The 22,679-nt window shown below is 40.9% G+C and overlaps 2 protein-coding genes across 2 annotated transcripts in view; one reads left to right on the top strand and one right to left on the bottom strand.

Moving 5' to 3' along the window:
- SGF29 (SAGA complex associated factor 29) overlaps window positions 1–13,654 on the bottom strand; it is a 21,093-nt gene extending 7,439 nt beyond the window's left edge. The window contains exons 1-6 of the mRNA XM_084224243.1: window positions 13,534–13,654; window positions 11,199–11,274; window positions 11,043–11,115; window positions 9,282–9,346; window positions 9,000–9,129; window positions 4,054–4,200 (exon numbers count right to left, since the gene is read on the bottom strand). Of these exons, the coding sequence (XP_084080369.1) occupies window positions 4,054–4,200; window positions 9,000–9,129; window positions 9,282–9,346; window positions 11,043–11,115; window positions 11,199–11,274; window positions 13,534–13,608 (566 nt within the window). The 5' untranslated portion in view covers window positions 13,609–13,654. The remainder of the gene's footprint in view (window positions 1–4,053; window positions 4,201–8,999; window positions 9,130–9,281; window positions 9,347–11,042; window positions 11,116–11,198; window positions 11,275–13,533) is intronic.
- A 305-nt stretch (window positions 13,655–13,959) lies between these two features.
- Window positions 13,960–22,679, top strand: part of CLN3 (CLN3 lysosomal/endosomal transmembrane protein, battenin) — a gene marked incomplete at its 5' end in the record, with an annotated part of 21,192 nt that continues 12,472 nt past the window's right edge. The window contains 10 exons of the mRNA XM_084224273.1: window positions 13,960–13,997; window positions 14,192–14,255; window positions 14,615–14,629; window positions 14,729–14,759; window positions 14,868–14,921; window positions 15,948–16,027; window positions 18,111–18,198; window positions 19,216–19,288; window positions 20,274–20,414; window positions 21,464–21,569. Coding sequence (XP_084080399.1) covers window positions 13,960–13,997; window positions 14,192–14,255; window positions 14,615–14,629; window positions 14,729–14,759; window positions 14,868–14,921; window positions 15,948–16,027; window positions 18,111–18,198; window positions 19,216–19,288; window positions 20,274–20,414; window positions 21,464–21,569 — 690 coding nt within the window. The remainder of the gene's footprint in view (window positions 13,998–14,191; window positions 14,256–14,614; window positions 14,630–14,728; window positions 14,760–14,867; window positions 14,922–15,947; window positions 16,028–18,110; window positions 18,199–19,215; window positions 19,289–20,273; window positions 20,415–21,463; window positions 21,570–22,679) is intronic.

Consider the following 22,679-nt stretch of genomic DNA (forward strand, 5'->3'; position numbering starts at 1 on the left):
ACCTAAAAAAATTTGAATTTTGGGGCCAACAAAGTGAAATTTAGGCTGAAAACTCCAATTTTTGGCCTAAAAAATTCAATTTTTGACCTGAAAAAACCTGAAAATTTTCGCAATACACCTCATTTTCTTCCAGAAAATTCCATTTTTGAGCCAATAAATTGGATTTTTGGGTGGAAAAGGGGGGATTTTTGACCCAAAAAAAGTCAAATTTCGAGGCCAAAAGTGAATTTTGGCTCAAAAATTAAATTTTTGACTCAAAAAATTCCATTTTTTGACCCATAAAAACCAAATCTTGGGGCCAATAAAATGAATTTTAGGCTGAAAATTTTGATTTTTGACCCGAAAAAATCGAATTTTGGGGCCAAAAAAGCTAATTTTTACCTGAAAAATTCAATTTTTGACCCAAAAAAATCAAATCTTGGAGCCAATAAAGTAAATTCTGGCCTGAAAAATTCGATTTTTGACCTAAAAAATTCAATTTTTGACCCAAAAAAGAGGAAATTTTCGCAATAAACCTCATTTTCTCCCAGAAAATTCCATTTTTGACCCCACAAATTGGATTTTTGGGTGGAAAAGAAGGAATTTTGACCCCAAAAAAGTGACTTTTGACCTGAAAATTCAATTTTTGACCTGAAAAATTCAATTTTGGAGCCAATAAAATGGATTTTGACCTGAAAAATTCAATTTTTGACCTAAAAAACTCAAATTTTGGAGCCAATAAAGTAAATTTTGACCTGAAAAAATCAATTTTTCACCTGAAAAATTCAATTTTTGACCCAAAAAAAAAGGATTTTTTCGCAATAAACCTCATTTTCTTCCAGAAAATTCCATTTTTGAGCCAATAAATCGGATTTTTGGGGTGAAACGAGGGATTTTGACCCCAAAAAAGTGACTTTTGACCTGAAAAATTCAATTTTTGATTAAAAAAAAAAAATTGAATTTTGGGGCCAATTAAGTGAATTTTGGCCTGAAAAATTCAATTTTTGACCCAAAAAAATCAAATTTTGGAGCCAATAAAGTGAATTTTAGGCTGAAAAATTCGATTTTTGACCCAAAAAATTCAATTTTGTCCTAAAATAATCAAATTTTGGAGCCAATCAAGTGAATTTTTACCTGAAAAATTCGATTTTTGGCCTGAAAAATTCAATTTTTGACCCAAAAAAACCTCAAAATTTTTACAATAAACCTCGTTTTTTCCCGGAAAATCCCATTTTTGAGTCAATAAATCGGATTTTTGGGTGGAAAAGGAGAAAATTTTGACCCAAAAAAGCTGAATTTTGGGGCCAATAAAGTGAATTTTGCCCAGAAAATATCAATTTTTGACCCAAAAAAATCAAATCTTGGAGCCAATAAAGTGAATTTTGGCCTGGAAAATTCGATTTTTGACCCGAAAAAATCGAATTTTGGGGCCAAAAAAGTGAATTTTGGCCTGAAAAATTCCATTTTTGACCTAAAAAAATCAAATTTTGGAGCCAAGAAAGTAAATTTTGGTCTGAAAAATTCAATTTTTGACCCAAAAACCTCAAAATTTTTGCACTAAACCTCATTTTATCCCAGAAAATTCCATTTTTGAGTCAATAAATTGGATTTTTGGGTGGAAAATTCGATTTTTGACCCAAAAAAATCGAATTTTGGAGCCAATAAAGTGAATTTTGGCCTGAAAAATTCAATTTTTGACCTAAAAAAATTTGAATTTTGGGGCCAACAAAGTGAAATTTAGGCTGAAAAATCCAATTTTTGGCCTAAAAAATTCAATTTTTGACCTGAAAAAACCTGAAAATTTTCGCAATACACCTCATTTTCTTCCAGAAAATTCCATTTTTGAGCCAATAAATTGGATTTTTGGGTGGAAAAGGGGGGATTTTGACCCCAAAAAAGTGAATTTTAGGCTGAAAAATTCAATTTTTGACCCAAAAAAATCAAATTTTGGAGCCAATAAAATGAATTTTGACCTGAACAATTCAATTTTTGACCGAAAAAATTGAATTTTGGAACCAATAAACTGAATTTTGGCCTTGAAAATTCAAAATTTGACCTAAAAAATTCAATTTTTCAGCCAAAAAATTCAATTTTTGACCCAAAAAAAAAGGATTTTTTCGCAATAAACCTCATTTTCTTCCAGAAAATTCCATTTTTGAGGCAACAAATCAGATTTTTGGGTGGAAGAAGGGATTTTTGACCCAAGGGAATCAAATTTTGGGGCAAATAAAATGAAATTTGACCTGAAAAATTCAATTTTGGACCGAAAAAATTAAATTTTGGGGTAAATAAAATGAATTTTGACCTGAACAATTCGATTTTTGACCTAAAAAAATTGAATTTTGGAGCAAATAAACTGAATTTTGGCCTTGAAAATTCAATTTTTTACCTGAAAAATTCAATTTTAACCCGAAAAATTCGATTTTTGACCCAAAAAAAAAGGATTTTTTCGCAATAAACCTCATTTTCTTCCAGAAAGTTCCATTTTTGACCCAATAAATTGGATTTTTGGGTGGAAAAGAAGTGATTTTGACCCCAAAAAAGTGAATTTTGACCTGAAAAATTCGATTTTTGACCTAAAAAAATTAATTTTTGGGGCCAATAAAGTGAATTTTGGTTTTAAAATTTAATTTTTGACCAAAAAGAAAATAAATTTTGGGGCCTAATAAAATGAATTTTGACCTGAAAAATTCAATTTTTGACCTAAAAAAAAAAATCAAAATTTGGGGTCAATAAAGTGAATTTTGGCCTTGAAAATTCAAATTTTGACCTAAAAAATTCAATTTTTGACCCAAAAAAATCAAATTTTGGGGCCAATAAAGTGAATTTTGACCTGAACAATTCAATTTTTGACCCAAAAAAATCAAATTTTGGGGCCAATAAAGTGAATTTTAGGCTGAAAAATTCAATTTTTGACCTAAAAAATTCAATTTTTCACCTAAAAAATCCAATTTTTCACCTGAAAAATTCAATTTTTGACCTGAAAAATTCAATTTTTGACCCAAAAAATTCCAAATTTTTGGGACTAAACCTCATTTTCATCCCAGAAAATTCCATTTTTGACCCAACAAATCAGATTTTTGGGTGGAAAAGGGAGGATTTTGGGTGTGACTCACTTGTTGGCGGCGTGGCTGTAGCTGACCACCTCGGCCTTTTGACCCAAAAAAAGTCGAATTTCGAGGCCAAAAGTGAATTTTGGAGCCAATAAAGTGAATTTTGACCTGAAAAATTCAATTTTTGACCTGAAAAAATCAAATTTTGGAGGCAAAAAAGCAACTTTTGGCCTGAAAATTTTGATTTTTGAACTGAAAAAGTGGAATTTTGGGCCAATAAAATGAATTTTGACCTGAAAAATTCAATTTTTGACCCAAAAAAACCAAATTTTGGGGCCAATAAAGTGAAATTTGGCCTTGAAAATTCGATTTTTGACCTAAAAAAATAAAATTTTGGAGCCAATAAAGTGAATTTTTACCCGAAAAATTCGATTTTTGATCCCCCCCAAAAAATTGAATTTTGGGGCCAAAAAAACTGAATTTTGACCTGAAAAATCCAATTTTTGGCCTAAAAAATTCAATTTTTGACCTGAAAAAACCTGAAAATTTTCGCAATACACCTCATTTTCTTCCAGAAAATTCCATTTTTGACCCAATAAATTGGATTTTTGGGTGGAAAAGGGGGGATTTTTGACCCAAAAAAAGTCAAATTTCGAGGCCAAAAGTGAATTTTGGCTCAAAAATTAAATTTTTGACTCAAAAAATTCCATTTTTTGACCCATAAAAACCAAATCTTGGGGCAAATAAAATAAATTTTGGCCTTGAAAATTCCATTTTTGACCTAAAAAAATTGAATTTTGGAGCCAATAAAGTCAATTTTGGTCTGAAAAATTCAATTTTTGACCTAAAAAATTCAATTTTTCACCTGAAAAATTCAATTTTTGACCTGAAAAATTCAATTTTTGACCCAAAAAAATTGAAATTTTCGTGACTAAACCTCATTTTCTTCCAGAAAATTCCATTTTTGACCCCACAAATCAGATTTTTGGGGTGAAAAGGGAGGATTTGGGGCAGGACTCACTTGTTGGCGGCGTGGCTGTAGCTGACCACCTCGGCCAGGATCCACTGCTCGTCGCCCTCCAGCGCCTTCACCCGCGCCGCCACTTTGTCCCCGGGCTTGGCCACGTAATCGCCCGAGGCCGGCACGGCGCCGCACAGGGGAGGAGGTCTGGAAAGCCAAAATTGTAAAAATTCGACCCAAAAAAATGAGGAATTAATCCCTAAAAATGGCAAAAAAAATCGGGTTAAAATTCGTGGAAAAATGGGGGAATTTCGGGAGGATTCGAGGATTTTATGTTGAATATTTGAATTTTTTTTGGTGCTCCCGGGTTCAAAAATCACCTCAAATTCTTCAGGAAAATGATTTTAAAAGTTCCTGAAAATGATTTTAAATTTCCAGAAAATTATTTTAAATTTCTAAAAATTTTACATTGAATATTTAAATTTTTTTTGCCTTCCCAGTCGTGAAAATCACCTCAAATTCTTCAGGAAAATTATTTAAAAATTCTACAAAAATATTAAAAAATTCCCAATTAATAAAATTTTCTCAGATTGTTGGTAAAAACTTCCCTAAATTTTACTGCTAAAAATTTTCCCACCATTTCCCCAATTTTCCCAATCAATTCCTCTAAAAATCCCCAAAATTTTCCTAAAAATTAAAAAAAATGTTCCCCAAAATTATCCCCAAAATTTCTCACAAAAATCACCCAAAATTTTCCCAAAAAATTAAAAAATAATCCCTAAAAAAAGTCTCAAAATTCCACCAAAATTCCCTCAAATTCCCCACAAAAATTCCCAGAAATTGCAACTTAAAATTCCCCACAAAAATTCCCAAAATTCTCGCCAAAATTTCTGGAAAAATCTCCCAAAATTTCACAGATTTTTGCCCAAAAATTTTAAAAAAATCCTTAAAATATTTTCAAAATTTCCTTAAATTTCCCCCCAAAAAATCTCCATTAAATTCCCTGCAAAAGTTGGAAAATTCCAGAAAAATTCAAGAATTTTATATTGAATATTTGATTTTTTTTTTTCCTTCCCGGCTTCCAAAATCACCTCAAATTCTTCAGGGGAAAATGATAAAAAAATCCACAAAAAAAGACAAAAATTTTCCTCCAAATTCTCTCAAATTCCTGATAAAAATTTCCCCCCCAAAAAAATTCCTGCTAAAAATTATCCCTAAAATTCCCCATAAAAATTCTTCAAATTTTCCCAATAAATTTCCTTCAAAAACCCACAAAATTCCTTAAAAATTCCTCCAAGAATTCCCAAAATTATCCCCAAAATTTCTTGCTAAAATCTCCCAAAATTCCCACCAAAATTAAAAAATAATCCCTAAAAAATTCTCAAAATTCCCACCAAAATCCCATCAAATTCCCCACAGAAATTCCCAGAAATTGCCAATAAAAATTCCCAAAATTCTCACCAAAATTTCTCACCAAAATCTCCTACAATTTCCCATAATTTTCCCCCAAGATTTAAAAAAAACCCTTAAAAATTCTCAAAATTCCAACCAAAATTCCCTCAAATTCTTTTCAAAAAAATTCCCAAAAATTCCCTATAAAAATTCCAAAATTTTCCCAAAAAACCTCAAATTTTCCCCAAAAATTTTCCTAAATATTTACAAAATTCTCCACAAAATTCCCCCCAAATTCCCCATGAAAATTCTCCAAAATTCCCAAAAATTTCCACAAAAATTTCCAAAAATTCCCCCAAAATTCGGGAAATTCCCCATAAGAATTTCCTCAAAATTCCCAAGAATTCCCAGGAAAATTCCCCAAATATTTCCAAAATACCCTCAAATCCTCCATAAAACCATCCCAATATTCCATTAAAAATCTACAAAATTCTCCCAAACTTCCAATAAAAATTCCCCCAAAAAATTTAAAATATTCCCAATTTCCTCAAAAATTCACTCCAAAAATTCCCCCCAAATCCGAATTTTTTCTTTCTAAAATTCTCAAAACTTTCCCCAAAATCCTCTTTTTTCTTCCCAAACCCTCTTTATCCTCCCTAAACTTTAATTCTCTTCCAAAATTCCATTTTTCCCAAATTTTTCCCCATTTTTTCCCAATTTTACCCATTTTTTCCCAATTTTCTCTCACTTTTCTCTGGCCTTCCCCATCCACAGCAGCACCACCCTCAGCACCCTCAAATCCCCTCTTATTCCCCCCAAATCTCCATTTTTTCTCTCAAATTCCCCTTTTTCCCCCAAATCTCTCTTTACCCTCCCTAAACTTTAATTATCCCCCCAAAATTCCCATTTTTTCCCAATTTTCCCCCATTTTTCCTCACTTTTCTCCAGGCCTCCCAATCCACAGCAGCACCACCACCCTCAAATCTCCTTTTATTCCCCAAAATCTCCATTTTTTTTCTCTCAAATTCCCTTTTTCCCCCCAAATCTCTCTTTACCCTCCCTAAACTTAATTATCCCCCAAAATTCCCATTTTTTTCCCAAATTTTTCCATATTTTTCCCCAATTTTACCTCACATTTCTCCGGCCTAATTTTACCTCACATTTCTCCGGCCTTCCCAATCCACAGCAGCACCACCCTCAAATCCCCTTTTATTCCCCCCAAATCTCCATTTTTTCTCTCAAATTCCCCATTTTTTTCCCCAAATCTCTCTTTACCCTCCCTAAACCTTTATTATCCCCCAAATTTTCCATTTTTTCCCCAATTTTCCCCATTTTTTCCCAATTTTCCCTCACTTTTCTCCGGCCTTCCCATCCACAGCAGCACCACCCTCAGCACCCTCAAATCCCCTTTTATTCTCCCAAATCTCCATTTTTTTCCCTCAAATTCCCCTTTTTTCCCCCCAAATCTCTCTTTACCCTCCCCAAACTTTAATTATCCCCCCAAAATTCCCATTTTTTCCCAATTTTCCCCCCATTTTTTTCCAAATTTTCCCCAATTTTCCCTCACTTTTCTCCGGGCCTCCCAATCCACAGCAGCACCACCCTCAGCACCCTCAAATCCCCTTTTATTCCCCCAAATCTCCATTTTTCTCTCACAATTCCCATTTTTTTCCCAAAATCCCTCTTTACCCTCCAAAATCCCTCATTATCCCCCCAAAATTCCCATTTTTTCCCAATTTTACCCCAATTTTTTCCCCAATTTTCCCCCATTTTCCCTCACATTTCTCTGGCCTTCCCATCCACAGCAGCACCACCCCCCTCAAATCCCCTTTTATTCCCCCCAAATCTCCATTTTTTGTCTCAAATTCCCCATTCTTTTTCCCAAAATCCCTCTTTACCCTCCCCAAACTTTTATTATCCCCTAAAATTCCCATTTTTTTTACCAAAATTTTCCATATTTTTCACCAATTTTTCCCCATTTTCCCTCACTTTTCTCCGGGCCTCCCAATCCACAGCAGCACCACCCTCAAATCCCCTTTTATTCCCCTGAAATCTCCATTTTTTGTCTCAAATTCCCCTTTTTCCCCCCAAATCTCTCTTTACCCTCCCTAAAATTTTATTATCCCCCAAAATTCCCATTTTTTTACCAAAATTTTCCATATTTTTCACCAATTTTTCCCCATTTTCCCTCACTTTTCTCCAGGCCTCCCAATCCACAGCAGCACCACCCTCAAATCCCCTTTTATTCCCCCCAAATCTCCATTTTTTCTCTCAAATTCCCCTTTTTTCCCCCCAAATCTCTCTTTATCCTCCCTAAACCTTCATTATCCCCCAAAAATTCCCATTTTTTTCCCCAAAATTTTCCATATTTTTCCCCAATTTTCTCCCATTTTCCCTCACTTTTCTCCGGCCTTCCCCATCCACAGCAGCACCACCCTCAAATCCCCTTTTATTCCCCCCAAACCTCCATTTTTGTCTCAAATTCCCCATTTTTTTTCCCAAATCCCTCTTTACCCTCCCTAAACTTTAATTATCCCCCAAAATTCCCATTTTTTTCCCAAAATTTTCCATATTTTTGCACAATTTTCTCCCATTTTTCCTCACTTTTCTCCGGGCTTCCCCATCCACAGCAGCACCACCCTCAGCACCCTCAAATCCCCTTTTTATTCCCCCCAAATCTCCATTTTTTCTCTCAAATTCCCCTTTTCCCCCCCAAATCCCTCTTTACCCTCCCTAAACTTTAATTATCCCCCAAAAATTCCCATTTTTTCCCAAGTTTTTCCATATTTTTCCCCAATTTTCTCCCATTTTTCCTCACTTTTCTCCGGCCTTCCCCATCCACAGCAGCACCACCCTCAAATCCCCTTTTATTCCCCCCAAACCTCCATTTTTGTCTCAAATTCCCCATTTTTTTTCCCAAATCCCTCTTTACCCTCCCTAAACTTTAATTATCCCCCAAAATTCCCATTTTTTTCCCACAATTTTCCCCCAATTTTCCCAAATTTTGTCCCCAATTTTCCCTCACTTTTCTCCAGGCTTCCCAATCCACAGCAGCACCACCCTCAGCACCCCCAAATCCCCTTTTATTCCCCCCAAATCTCCATTTTTTCTCTCAAATTCCCCCTTTTTCCCCCCAAATCTCTCTTTACCCTCCCTAAACTTTTATTATCCCCCAAAATTCCCATTTTTTCCCCAATTTTCCCCAATTTTCCCCCATTTTCCCTCACGTTTCTCTGGCCTTCCCCATCCACAGCAGCACCACCCTCAGCACCCTCAAATCCCCTTTTATTCCCCCCAAATCTCCATTTTTTGTCTCAAATTCCCCTTTTTTTTCCCCAAAATTCCTCTTTACCCTCCTAAAACCCTCATTATCCCCCAAATATTCCCATTTTTTTCCCAATTTTCTCCATTTTTCCAAAATTTTCCCTCACTTTTCTCCGGCCTTCCCCATCCACAGCAGCACCACCCTCAAATCCCCTTTTATTCCCCCCAAACCTCCATTTTTGTCTCAAATTCCCCATTTTTTTCCCAAATCCCTCTTTACCCTCCCTAAACTTTAATTATCCCCCAAAATTCCCATTTTTTTCACAATTTTCCCCCATTTTTTTCCTCACTTTTCTCCGGGTTTCCCGATCCACAGCGGCAGCGTCATGGCCGACTGCTGCAGCAGCGTCATCAGCACCCCCCTCCTCATCGTCTTCCTGGGCGGCTCCGCCTCGCTGTAAATCCCGGCGATTTTCGCCGCTGGAATCGAAAAATATTTTTTAAAACTCGAATTCCGTCAGAATTGGTAAAATTTGGGCGAAATTTAAAGGATTTGAAGGGGTTTGAGGCGTTTCCCGCCTTTTTTGCGGCCGTGAGGGGAGCGGCGCCGCAGCGCCCCCTAGCGGCCGTACCGATGCGGCGCTCCTCGAGCAGGGATTTGATCTCGGCGATTTTATCCAGAGCTCGGCGGAGGACGCTGAAAAAATGAGGGGAAAAAGGTAAAAAAATGGGGGAAAAAGTGAAGTTTGGGAGGTGGGAAGGGGTGGGGAAGGGAAAAGGGAGGGATTTTGTGGGAGAAAATGGGGTTTTGGGGGGGAAAAATGGGGTGGGAAATGGGGGGTTTAGGGGAAATGAGGAGGGAATTGGGAGGGAAAGTGTGAGGGGGGGAAAGGGAAAATTAGCAGGGAAAAAAGAAAATCTGAGGGGGAAAAGTGGGAATTTGAAGGGAAAAGAGGAAATCTGAGGGGAAAAAAAATGGAAATCTGAGGGGGAAAAGTGAGAATTTTTAAGGAAAAGAGGAAATCTGAGGGGGAAAAGTGAGAATTTGAAGGGAAAAGAGGAAATCTGAGGGGGGAAAATGGAAAACTGAGGGGGAAAAGTGGAAATTTGAAGGGAAAAGAGGAAATCTGAGGGGAAAAAATGGAAATCTGAGGGGGAAAAGTGAGAATTTGAAGGGAAAAAATGGAAATCTGAGGGGGAAAATGGAAATCTGAAAGGAAAAAATGGAAATCTGAGGGGGAAAAGTGGGAATTTGAAGGGAAAAGTGGAAATCTGAGGGGGAAAAGTGAGAATTTTTAAGGAAAAGAGGAAATCTGAGGGGGGAAAATGGAAAACTGAGGGGGAAAAGTAGGAATTTGAAGGGAAAAGAGGAAATCTGAGGGGGAAAATTGAGAATTTGAAGGGAAAAGTAGAAGTCTGAGGGGGAAAAATGGAAATCTGAGAGGGAAAAGTGGAAATTTGAAGGGAAAGTAGAAATCTGAGGGGGAAAAGTGGAAATCTGAGGGGGAAAAGCAGAAATCTGAGGGGAAAAAAATGGAAATCCGAGGGGGAAAAGTGGGAACTGAGGGGGAAAAGTGGGAATTTGAGGGGGAAAATGGAAATCTGAGAGGGAAAAGTGGGAATTTGAAGGGAAAGTAGAAATCTGAGAGGGAAAAGCAGAAATCTGAGGGAAAAAAATGGAAATCCGAGGGGGAAAAGTGGGAATTTGAAGGGAAAAGTGGAAACTGAGGGGGAAAAGAGGAAATCTGAGGGGGGAAAGTGGGAATTTGAAGGGAAAAGTGGGAATTTGAAGGGGAAAGAGGAAATCTGAGGGGAAAAAATGGAAATCTGAGGGGGAAAAGTGAGAATTTTTAAGGAAAAGAGGAAATCTGAGGGGGAAAAGTGGGAATTTGAGGGGAAAAGAGGAAATCTGAGGGGAAAAAATTGAAATTTGAGGGGGAAAAGTGGGAATTTGAAAGGAAAAGAGGAAATCTGAGGGGTAAAAGTGAGAATTTGAAGGGAAAAGAGGAAATCTGAGGGGAAAAATGGAAATCTAAGGAGGAAAAGTGGGAATTTGAAGGGGAAAGAGGAAATCTGAGGGGGAAAAGTGGGAATTTGAAGGGAAAAGTCGAAATATGAGGGGGAAAAGTGAGAATTTGAAAGGAAAAGAGGAAATCTGTGGGGGAAAAGCAGAAATCTGAGGCAAAAAGTGGGAAATCCAGAGAAAAAAGTTAAAATTTGGAGCAATAAAGAAGAAAACTGAGGGGAAAAAGTGAGAATCTGGAGAGAAATGTGGGAATTAGAAGGGATAAGGTGGGAATTAGAAGGGATAAGGTGGGAATCTGAAAGGATAAGGTGGGAATTTGAGGAATTTGAGGTTTTTTTGGGTTTAAAAATGGGAATTCTGGACTCACTTGCACTCAGCCTCGGCGTCTGCCTTGGCTGTGGTGTAGAGGCCTCGGAGCTTGGTGCGGTAATAGGGGGAAACTAAAGAGGAATTTGGGGGTCAAAACGTCCCAAAAACCCCCAAAATCCCCCCAAAATTCCCTGGAAATGCCAGAATTTGTTACTTTTGTTCTCCGTCTGCATCCGCTCGTGCGTCTTCTGGATGTTCACCAGGTTGTGCTCGCTGCGGGAGCGCTCCTCCTGAGGGGGAATGTTGGGGGAAAATTGAGGAATTTTGGGGAAAATTGGGGAAAAAGGGGGAAAATGAGGAAAAAAGGGGAAAATTAGGGAAAAAAGGGGGGAAAATGAGGGAAAAATGAGGGGAAAAGGGTGAAATTGAGGAAAAAAGGGGAAAATGGGGGGAAATAAAGGAAAATTAGGGAAAAAAGGGGGGAAAATGAGTGAAAAAATGAGGGGGAAAGGGGGGAAATTGAGGAAAAAAGGGGAAAATTGGGGGGGAAATGAGGGAAAAAATGAGGGGAAAAGGGGAGAAATTGAGGGAAAAAGGAGAAAATTGGGGGGAAATAAAGGAAAATTAGGGAAAAAAAGGGGGAAAATGAGGGAAAAAATGAGGGGAAAAGGGGGGAAATTGAGGAAAAAAGGGGAAAATTTGGGGAAAGAGGGGAAAATTAGGGAAAAAAAGGGGGCAAAATGAGGAAAAAATGAGGGGAAAAGGGGGGAAATTGAGGAAAAAAGGGGAAAAATGGGGGGAAAGAGGGGGAAATGAGGGAAAAAAGGGGGAAAATGAGGAAAAAATTAGGGGGAAGGGGGGGAAAGTTGAGGAAAAAAGAGGAAAATTGGGGGGAAAGAAAAGAAAATTAGGGAAAAAAAGGGGTGAAAGTTATGGGAAAAAATGAGGGGGAAAGGGGGGAAATTGAGGAAAAAAGGGGAAAATTGGGGGGAAATAAAGGAAAATTAGGGAAAAAAGGGGGAAACTGAGGGAAAAAAGGAGGGGAAAAGGGGGGAAATTGAGGAAAAAAAGGGAAAATTGGGGGGAAAGAGGGGAAAATGAAAGAAAAAAAGGGGGGAAAATGAGGAAAAAAGGGGGGAAATTGAGGGAAAAAGGAGGGAAAATAGGAGGTTTGGGTTATTATTGGGAGGTAGGAATTAATAAATAGAAAATTTTGAGAAAAAAATGAGGAATTTTGAGGGGTTGGAGTAAATAAAGGGGGATTTATGGGGAAAAAATTCAGAAAATTTTAATAATAAATGAGATTTATGAAGGAAAATAAGGGATTTTGGGGGGTAGGAATTAATAAATAGAAAATTTTGAGAAAAAAATGAGGAATTTTGAGGGGTTGGAGTAAATAAAGGGGGATTTATGGGGAAAAAATTCAGAAAATTTTAATAATAAATGAGATTTATGAAGGAAAATGAGGGATTTTGGGGGGTAGGAATTAATAAATAGAAAATTTTGAGAAAAAAAATGAGGAATTTTGAGGGGTTGGAGTAAATAAAGAGGGATTTATGGGGAAAAAATTCAGAAAATTTTAATAATAAATGAGATTTATGAAGGAAAATAAGGGATTTTGAAAGGTAGGAATTAATAAATAGAAAACATTGAGGAAAAAATGAGGGATTTTGAGGGGTTGGAGTGAATAAAGAGAGATTTATGAGGGAAAAATTGGGAAAATTTGGGGTTGGAGTTAATAAATGGAGATTTATGAAGGAAAATGAAGGATTTTGAGGGGTAGGAATTAATAAATAGAAAATTTTGAGTGGAAAAATGAGGGATTTTGGGGGTTAGAGTTAATAAAGAGAAAATTTTAGGGGAAAAATGGGGAATTTTAGGGAAAAACAAAGATTTGGGGGTGGAAATGTGGGACTGGAGTCAATTAAGAGGGATTTGGGGTAGGAACAGGTGATTTGGGGGCAGAAATTAGCAGTTTTAAGGTTAAATTTGTAATTTTAAGAGTAAAATTTATAAATTTGGAATGAAATGGACCATTTTGCAAAAGGAATAGGCAGTTTTATCATAAAAAAGGTGATTTTAGGACTAAATATCCTCGATTTTTGGGTAAAACGAACGGGTTTGGGGTAGAAATGGGTGATTTTGTGAGGTCTGTGAAGGGAAACGAGATTTTGAGGAGAAACGAGGGATTTGTGAGGGGAAAATGCAAATTTGTGAGGGAAAAATGCAAATTTATAACGGGAAAAAGCAAATTTGTGAGGGGAAATGAGGGAGAAACGGGAGGTCCGTGAGCGGAAAGAGGTGGCTGGGGGAGAAATGGGTGAATTTTGAGGTTCGTGAGGGGAAAAAAGTTAATTTTGAGGTGAAATGGGTGATTTTTAGAATCCGTGAGGGAAAAGAGGTGATTTTGGGGGTCCGTGAGGGAAATAACGGGATCGGTGAGGAGAAATCGGGAAAAAGCGGAGGATCGGGGATGGAAAACGGGGGATGCTGAGGGGAAAAATAAATCCTAAAAGAAAATAAAAATATCCGAAAAGAAATTCCGGTACCTGCGTTTGTTTAATGAGCTGGTGTAGCTCCCCCAGCAGCTCCGCGATGCGGGAATCGGCCGAAACCAGCGCCATGACGGGAGAATGGAACGGGGATGGGGATTGGGGGGGGCAAAATGGCGGCGGCTCCTGAGGGAAGCGGCGGGAGGGAGGGGGGCGGGACAAAATGGCGGACACGCCTCATAGGGAACGCAAGCCACGCCCATTACGCACCATATATGGTCAAAGACACGCCCCTTTCCTTATACGCCATGGGTTCCTAAGCCACGCCCACAGCAATCTTAATATGGATGAGCTCGTGTCAAAGCCACGCCCTCATGCCCTAATATGGATTCACCTCCTCTAAGCCACGCCCACGAATCTCCAAATTGGATTTGCTTGGGGAAAAGTCCACGTGATCGCCGCGTCACATGACCGGCGGCCAACATGGCGGACGAGGAACCGCTGCTGGAGCCGGGTGAGAGGCAAAACCGCGGAATTAAAAATGGGGATAAAAATTGGGAATTTGGGATAAAATCCGGGATAAAAAGCCGGAATTAAAAGCGGGATAAGGAGCCGGGAAGGGGAAGCGGGAGTGGGGAAGCGGGAGTGGGGAACGACCCCAAAATCTCCCAAATTTCCCCCAAAATCGATTCAAAACTTCTCCCCTCCCCCACAGCCGAAGACTCCGCCCCTCCCCCGCCACCCCCGACCTCCTCTTGGCGAATCGGAGCCGCTTTTTGGTGAGTGCCCCTCCCCCAGCCCTTTAAGCCCCTCCCCATTTTAGACCACGCCCCCCAAGCCACTCCCCCACCTCAAACCCCCTCCGTTTTCCCGCCACGAATTTAAACCCCACCCCTTTAGACCACACCCAGCTGTGACCACTCCCACCTCGGTGGCCACGCCCCTTTAAGCCATTCCCCCAACTCGAACGCCCCTCAAATTTCCCGCCACTTTTGGGACGCCCCACCCATTTAAGCCCCGCCCATTTAGACCACACCCAATTGTAACCATGCCCACCTTGAACACACCCTTTTAAGCCCCTCCCCCACCCAAATTTCCCGCCAAAATCTTTTGCCACCCTCCCCTCCCCCACCTCCAGGTGTGCCACACCCAGGTGTGGCCACGCCCACCCGCGTGGCCACGCCCCTTTAAGCCCCGCCCCCCACAGGATTTTGGGCCTCTGTAACAACCTGCCCTACGTGGTGATGCTCAGCGCCGCCCGCGACCTGCTGGAGCCACGCCCCGTGAGTGGCCACGCCCATTTCTGAGACCACACCCTCTTTATGGAGGGCCACGCCCCCTTTTAAGGCCACGCCCTCTTTTCTGATTGGCTGCTGGGGGATTTTTTTTAGGGGGAAGAGCGGCGGAATCGGAGCCGGCACGACTGCGACCCTGTGGGGACAGGGGTGGGTGGAGCTTAAAGGGGGCGGGGTTTAACTGGGCAGGGCATAAATGGGAGGGGATTTAAGGGGAAAGAGGCTTAAAGGGGTGGGGCTTAAGTGGGAGGGGCTTAAAGGGTGGGGCTTAAAAGGGCAGAGCTTGGGGTGAGAAGGTTTAAAGGGGTGTGGCTTAAATGGGTGTGGCTTAAATGGGTGGAGCTTAAATGGGCAGGGCTTAATGGAGCGGGTCCTAAATGGGTGGGGCTAAATGGGTTGGTAATAAATGGGAGGGGCTTAAATGGGAGCGGCCTTCATAGGTGGGGCTGAAAGGGGTGGGGCCTAAATAGGAGGGGCCCCAATGGGTGGGGCTTAAATGGGTGGGGCTTAAATGGGTGGGGCCTAAAGGTTTACTATTAAATGGGAGGGACTTGAAGGGGTGGGGCTTAAATAGGTGTGGCTTAAATGGGTGGGGCTTAAAGGAGTGGTGATTAAAGGGGAGGAGCTAAAAGGGGCAGGGCTTAAATGGGTGGGGCCCAAATGGGCGGAGCTTAAAGGGGTGGGGCCTAAATGGGCAAGGCTTAAAGGGGTGGGACTTAAATAAGAGGAGTTTAAAGGGTGTGGAATAAATGGGAGGGGCTTAAAGGGGTGGAGTTTAAATGGGAGGGGGTTAAATGGGCGGGGCTTAAAATTTGGGTTTAGGGGGTGGAGCTTAAAGGAGAGGAGGATAGAGGAGCAGGGCTTAAATGGGTGGGGCTTTAATGGGTGGAGCCTAAATGGAAAGAGTTTAGGTGGGTGGGGCCTAAGGGTTAAAATAGGGAGGGGCTAAAGGAAAAGGGTTCAAGGGGCGGAGCTTATCTGGGTGATTATTAAGAGGGAGGGGCTTAAAGGGGAGTGGCTTATATGAGGAGGTTCCTAGGTGGGTGTGACTTAAATGGGGGAATCTGATTGGGTGAGGCTCCAAGGGATGAAAGGGATTGTGATTGGGCGTGGCTAAAGAGGGAGGAGCTTAATAGGGTGTGGCCTGGGTGGGCGTGGCTCGGATCCACCCCTCAGGCCGTGCTATTGGCCGACGTCGTCCCCGCCCTGGTGGTGAAGCTGCTGCTGCCCGTGGTGGGGCCTTACCTGCCAATCACGTGAGAAAGGGGCGGGGCTTAAAGGGGTGGGGCTTAAATGGGTGGGGCTTAAATGGGTGTGGTTTAAAAGGGCGGGGCTTAAACAGGGTGGGGCTTAAATGGGTGAGGCTAAAATGTTGAAGTTCCTTAAGGGGTGGGGCTTAAAGGGGTGTGGCCTGAATGGGCGGGGCTTAAAGGGGTGGGGCTTAAGGGATTTTTTAAATATAATTTTTGGGGAATATTTTGGGTTAAAACCTGGAATTTTTGGGGAATATTTTGGGTTAAAACCTGGAATTTTTGGGGAATATTTTGGGTTAAAACTTGGATTTTTTGGGGAAAAAAGGGAATATTTGGGGGGGGAAATTGGGATTTTTGGGAGGGAAAAAAGGGAAAATTTTGGGGGAAAAAAATTGAATTTTAGGGGGAAATGTGGGGGATTTTAGGGGGTGAAAAAAGAAATTTTTGTTGGGGGGATGGGAATGTTTTGGGGAAAAATATGGAATTTTTGGGGAGAAAAAAGGGAAATTTTGGGGTGGGAAAAAGGGATTTTGGGGGAGAAAATGGAATTTTTAAAGGAAAAAAGGGAAATATTTTGGGGAAAAAATTGGAATTTTGGGGGGAAAAAAGGAAAAATTTTGGGGTGAAAAAATCGATTTTTTGGGGGGAGGAAAGGGAATTTTTGGGGTATAAAAAGGGAATTTTTGAGGTTTAAAAAGGGAATTTTTTGGGGTGAAGAAAGGGAATTTTTTTGGGTGAAAAAATGGAATTTTTGGGGTATAAAAAGGGAATTTTTGGGGTATAAAAAGGGAATTTTTGAGGTATAAAAAGGGAATTTTGGGGTGTAAAAAGGGAATTTTTGGGGTATAAAAAAGGAATTTTTGGGGTATAAAAAGGGAATTTTTGGGGTGTAAAAAGCGAATTTTTGGGGTGCAAAAAGGGAAATTTTTGGGGTGTAAAAAGGGAAATTTTTGGGGTGTAAAAAGGGAATTTTGGGCTGTAAAAAGGGAATTTTTGGGGTATAAAAGGGGAGTTTTGGGGGTAAAAAAAGGGAATTTTTGAGGTTTAAAAAGGGAATTTTTTGGGTGTAAAAAGGGAAATTTTGGGGTGTAAAAAGGGAATTTTTGGGGTATACAAAGGGAATTTTCAGGGTGTAAAAAGGGAATTTTTGGGGTATAAAAAGGGAATTTTTGGAGAGTAGGAAAGGGAATTTTTTGGGGGGAAAAGGGAATTTTTGTGGTATAAAAAGGGAATTTTTGGGTATAAAAAAGGAATTTTTGGGGTATAAAAAGGGAAATTTTGGGGTGTAAAAAGGAAATTTTTGGGGTGTAAAAAGAGAAATTTTGGGGTGAAAAAAATCAATTTTAGGGGGAAGGAAAGGGAATATTTTGGGGGATAAATGGGAATTTTTGGGGTAAAAACGTCAATTTTTGGGTGGGAGGGAAAGGGAATTTTGGGGGTATAAAAAGGGAATTTTTGGGGTGAACAAGTCCATTTTGGGGGATAGGAAAGGGAATTTTGGGGGGCGAAAAGGGAACTTTTGGGGTATAAAAAGGGAATTTTTGTGGTATAAAAATGGAATTTTTGCGGGGTAGGAAAGGGAATTTTTGGGGTATAAAAAGGGAATTTTCGGGTGAAAAAAGGGAATTTTTTTGGGGGGGAAAAAGGGAATTTTTGAGGTATAAAAAGGGAATTTTTGGGGTATAAAAAGGGAATTTTTGGGGTGTAAAAAGAGAAATTTTGGGGTGAAAAAAATCAATTTTAGGGGGAAGGAAAGGGAATATTTTGGGGGATAAATGGGAATTTTTGGGGTAAAAACGTCAATTTTTGGGTGGGAGGGAAAGGGAATTTTGGGGGTATAAAAAGGGAATTTTTGGGGTGAAAAAGTCAATTTTTGGGGGCTAGGAAAGGGAATTTTTAAGGGGGGAAAAGGGAATTTTTGGGGTGAAAAACTCAATTATTTCGGGGGGGAAAACAGGAATTTTTTGGGAAAAAACTCAATTTTTTTCAGCAAAAAAGGGGGTTTATTGTGCAAACAGGGGGGATTTTACAGAAAAAGGAGAATTTTGGGTTAAAAAGTGACGATTTTGGCGTTTTCCCCCCCCAGGTGGCGCGCGGTGGGCGTGGCCCTGTGCCTGTGGGGCAGCGTCAGCGCCGTGGCCGCGGGGCCAGAGGGACCCTGAGCGGCCTCGGGGGTGAGCGGTCACTCGGGGTCACCTGGGGGTCACCGGGGGTCACTCAGGGTCACCGAGGGGTCACTTGGGGTCAGGGGTCACTCAGGGGTCACCAGGGGTCACTCGGGGTCACTCGGGGTCAGGGGTCACTCAGGGGTCACTCAGGGGTCAGGGGTCACTCGGGGTCACTTGTGGTCACTCAGGGGTCACTCGGGGGTGAGCGGTCACTCGGGGTCACCCGGGGGTCACCAGGGGTCACTGAAGGGTCAGGGGTCACTCAGGGGTCACTCAGGGGTCATTAGGGGTCACTCATTGGTCACTCAGGGGTCACTCAGGGGTCACTCAGGGTCACCGAGGGGTCACCAGGGGTCACTCGGGGTCACCTGGGGGTCACCAGGGGTCACTCAGGGTCACTCGGGGGTGAGCGGTCACTCGGGGTCACCCGGGGGTCACCGAGGGGTCACTCGGGGTCAGGAGTCACTCAGGGGTCACTCACAGGTCATTTGGGGTCACTCAGGGGTCACTCACGGGTCATTTGGGGTCACTCAGGGGTCATTCGAGGTCACTTGGGTCATTCAGGGTCACTCATTGGTCACTCAGGGGTCACTCAGGGTCACTCAGTGGTCACTCAGGGTCACTCGGGGTCACCTGGGGGTCACTCGGGGTCATTTGGGGTCAGGGGTCACTCAGTGGTCACTCAGTGGTCACTCAGTGGTCACTCATTGGTCACTCATTGGTCACTCAGGGGTCATTAGGGGTCACTCAGGGGTCACTCAGGGGTCACTCGGGGCTGAGCGGTCACCTGGGGTCAGCAAGGGGTCACTTGGGGTCAGGGGTCACTCAGTGGTCACTCATTGGTCACTCATTGGTCACTCATTGGTCACTCAGGGGTCACTCATTGGTCACTCTCTGTTCCCTCATTGGTCACTCACTGGTCACTCATTGGTCACTCAGGGGTCACTCAGGGGTCAGTGGTCACTCTCTGTTCCCTCATTGGTCACTCATTGGTCACTCTCTGTTCCCTCATTGGTCACTCAGGTGTGGCTCTGGGCAGTGCGGGGGCGGGGCTTGGTGAGGTCACCTTCCTGACCTTGGCCTCCTCCTACCCCAGGTAAGGGGGCGTGGCTTCATGTGAGGGGGCGTGACCTTATCCTGAGGTCCACGCCCACTTGGGCCACACCCCAAAATGGGGGGAGGGAACAAAAATCCCCAAAATTGGGGCAAAATTGGCCAAATTTGATTTAAAAAACCCAAAAACCCGAATTTGGGTGGGGCCAAGTGGGCGGGGCTTCATTTGGGTGGGCGTGGCCACAGCAAAAGTGGGCGGGACTTGAAAATGGGCTGAAAAATTCCCAAAATTGGGTCCAAAGTCTTCAAAATTGGGGCCAAAATTGGCCAAATTTGGTCAAAATCAGAAAAAAAGGAGGATTGGGTGGGGGCAAGTGGGCGTGGCTTAGTCTGGGTGGGTGGGGCCACATAAAAAGTGGGCGGGACTTTAAAGTGGTCTGGAAAATCCCCCAAATTGGGTCCAAAATCTTCAAAATTGGGTCCAAATTGGCCAAATTTGGTCAAAATAAAAAAAAAATTAGATTGGGTGGGGCCAAGTGGGCGGGGCTTCATGTGGGTGGGCGTGGCCACATCAAAAGTGGGCGGGACTTTAAAATGGGCTGAAAATTCCCCAAAATTGGGTCCAAACTCTTCAAAATTGGGTCTAAATTGGCCAAATTTGGTCAAAAATAGGAAAAAAATGGATTGGGTGGGGAAAAGTGGGCGTGGCTTCATGTGGGTGGGCGTGGTCATATAAAAGTGGGCGTGGCTTTAAAATGGGTTTAAATTCCTCCAAAATTGGGTCCAAAATGACCAAATTTGGTAAAAATGAGCAGGAAGTTTAATTGGGGGAGGTGCCTAATGTGAGTGGGCGGGGCTTAATGTGAGTGGGCGGGGCCTAATGCGAGTGGGCGTGGTCACGAGTGGGCGTGGCTTTGAAATGGGATAAAAATCCTCCAAAATTGGGTCCAAAATTGGGTCAAAAATTACCAAAAATGGGAATTTCCCTTGTGGGCGTGGCCATTCTAACTTAGCTCCTCCCCCAGCAGTTCCGGCCTCTCCCATTGGTCGTCGGGGACGGGCGCGGCCGGACTGGGCGGGGCTTTGGGGTTTTGGGGTTTGAGGGCGTGGCTGCCCCTCCCCCACGCGCTGCTGCCCTTCCTGGCCCTGCCCCCGCTGATGCTGCTCAGGTGAGACCCAAAATTGGCTTTTTTTACCCCCAAATTCTCATTTTTAAACACCAAAATTCCAAATTTGAACCCAAAATTCGCCCTCATCTCCCAAAAATCAAAATCTTTTCTTTAAAACTTCATTTTTTTAACCTGAATTTTCACCTTTTTCCACAAAATTCTGGTTTTTTACAGTAAAATTCACATTTTTGCCTGAAATTTTGGATTTCTTCCACAAATCTTTCCCTTTTCTGAACCAAAAATTAATTTTTTTGCCCCAAAAATTCACTTTTTTTTAGCCAGTTTTTTTTTATCTGAAGACCTTTTTTTTAAAACTCAAAATTCTCATTTTTCCACACCCAAAATGTGAAATTTTTTCCCCAAAATTTTCTTTTTCTAACCCAAAATCAAAATATTTTCTGAGAAAATTTTTAATTTCCAATATTCATTCATTTTTTTACCAAATTTATCAGATTTTACCCAAAAAATTTTAAATTTTTTAACCTCAAAAATCCCCTTTTTTTAAAATCCAAAATTCCAAATTTCAACCCAAAAATCTCCATTTTTTTTCACCCAAAATCCACAATTTTTAACCTCAAATTTCAACCCCAAAACCACCAAATTTTTTAATTCCAAAATTCCCAATCATTTGCCCTCCAATCCCTGGCTTTTTTACCCCAAATATTCCAAATATTTACTCAAAATTTCCATATTTTAAATGCCAAAATTCCTAATTTTTTAACCCAAAATCCCTATTTTTTAACCCAAAATCCCCAATTTTTATCTCAAAATTCCCAATTTTTTAACCTAAAATCCCCAATTTTTTAACCCCAAAATCCCCAATTTTTCAACCTCCAAAATTCCAAATTTTTACCCCAAAATCCCCAATTTTTAATTTCAAAAATCCTGAATTTTTTACCCCAAAACTCCCAATTTTAACCCCAAAATTCCCATTTTTTAACCCCCAAAAATCCCAATTTTTAGCCCCCCAAATCCCCATAGTGGGCGTGGCCTTCTTTGGCCCCTCCCCTTCATTTGAATATGCAAATTTCTCCTTTTTTCTCCCTCAGTTTTTTCTTCCTGCTGGGCCCCGGCCCTCCCCCCAGGCCGGACCCGCCCCTCCCCCAGCCCGACGAGGGGGGCGGGGCCAGAGAGGAGAAATGGGGCGTGGCTAAGGTAAGGAGGCGGAGCTTAAATGGGTGAGGTTTAAATGGGCGGGGCTTAAAAGGGAAAGTTAGGGTTCAAAAATTGGATTTTTGGGGTTAAAATTTGGGAATTTTTGGGTTAAAATTTGGGAATTTTGGGGAAAAAATTTGGGAATTTTGGGTAAAAAAATTGGGAATTTTGCGGTTAAAAATTTGGGAATTTTGGGGTTAAAATTTTGGGAATTTTGGGGGTAAAATTCGGGATTTAACGGTTAAAATTTGGGAATTTTGGGGTTAAATTTAAGAATTTTGGGTTTAAAAATTTGGGAATTTTGGGGGTAAAATTGGGGATTTAAGGGTTAAAATTTTGGGAATTTTGGGTAAAAAAATTGGGAATTTTAGGATTAAAATTTGGGAATTTTGGGGGTAAAATTGGGGATTTTAGGTAAAAAATTTAGGAGTTTTGGGGTAAAATTTGGGAATTTAAGGGTTAAAATTCGGGAATTTTGGGTAAAAAAAATTGGGAGCTTTGGGGGGTAACATTGGGGATTTTGGATTAAAATTTTGGGAATTTTGGGGTTAAAATTGAGGATTTTGGGTTTAAAATTTTGGGAATTTTGGGGTTAAAATTTTGGAATTTTGGGTTAAAATTTTAGGAACTTTGGGTAAAAAAATTTGGAAATTTTGGGGGTAAAATTGTGGATTTTGGGTTAAAATTTGAGAATTTTGGGTAAAAAAATTTGGGAATTTTGGGGGTAAAATTTGGGATTTTGGGGTTGAAAATTGATAATTTTGTGTAAAAAAATTTGGGAATTTTGGGGTCAAAATTTGGAATTTAAGGGTTAAAATTTGGGAATTTTGGGTTAAAAATTCAGAATTTTGAGAGTAAAAAATTCGGGGTTTGGGGTTTATAACTTGGGAATGTTGAGGTTAAAAATTTGGAAATTTTGGGGTTTAAATTTGGGAATTTTGGGGTAAGAAATTGTGGAATTTTGGATAAAAATTGGGAAGTTTTGGGGTAAAAATTTGGGAATTTTGGGGTTAAAATTGGGGATTTTAGGGTTAAAATTTGGGAATTTTGGGTTAAAAAAATTGGGGACTTTGGGTTAAAATTTGGGAATTTTGGGGTGGAAATTTGGGG

Source organism: Fringilla coelebs, assembly GCF_963513975.1.
Source record: "Fringilla coelebs genome assembly, chromosome: 35".
Classification (NCBI taxonomy): Eukaryota; Metazoa; Chordata; class Aves; order Passeriformes; family Fringillidae; genus Fringilla; species Fringilla coelebs.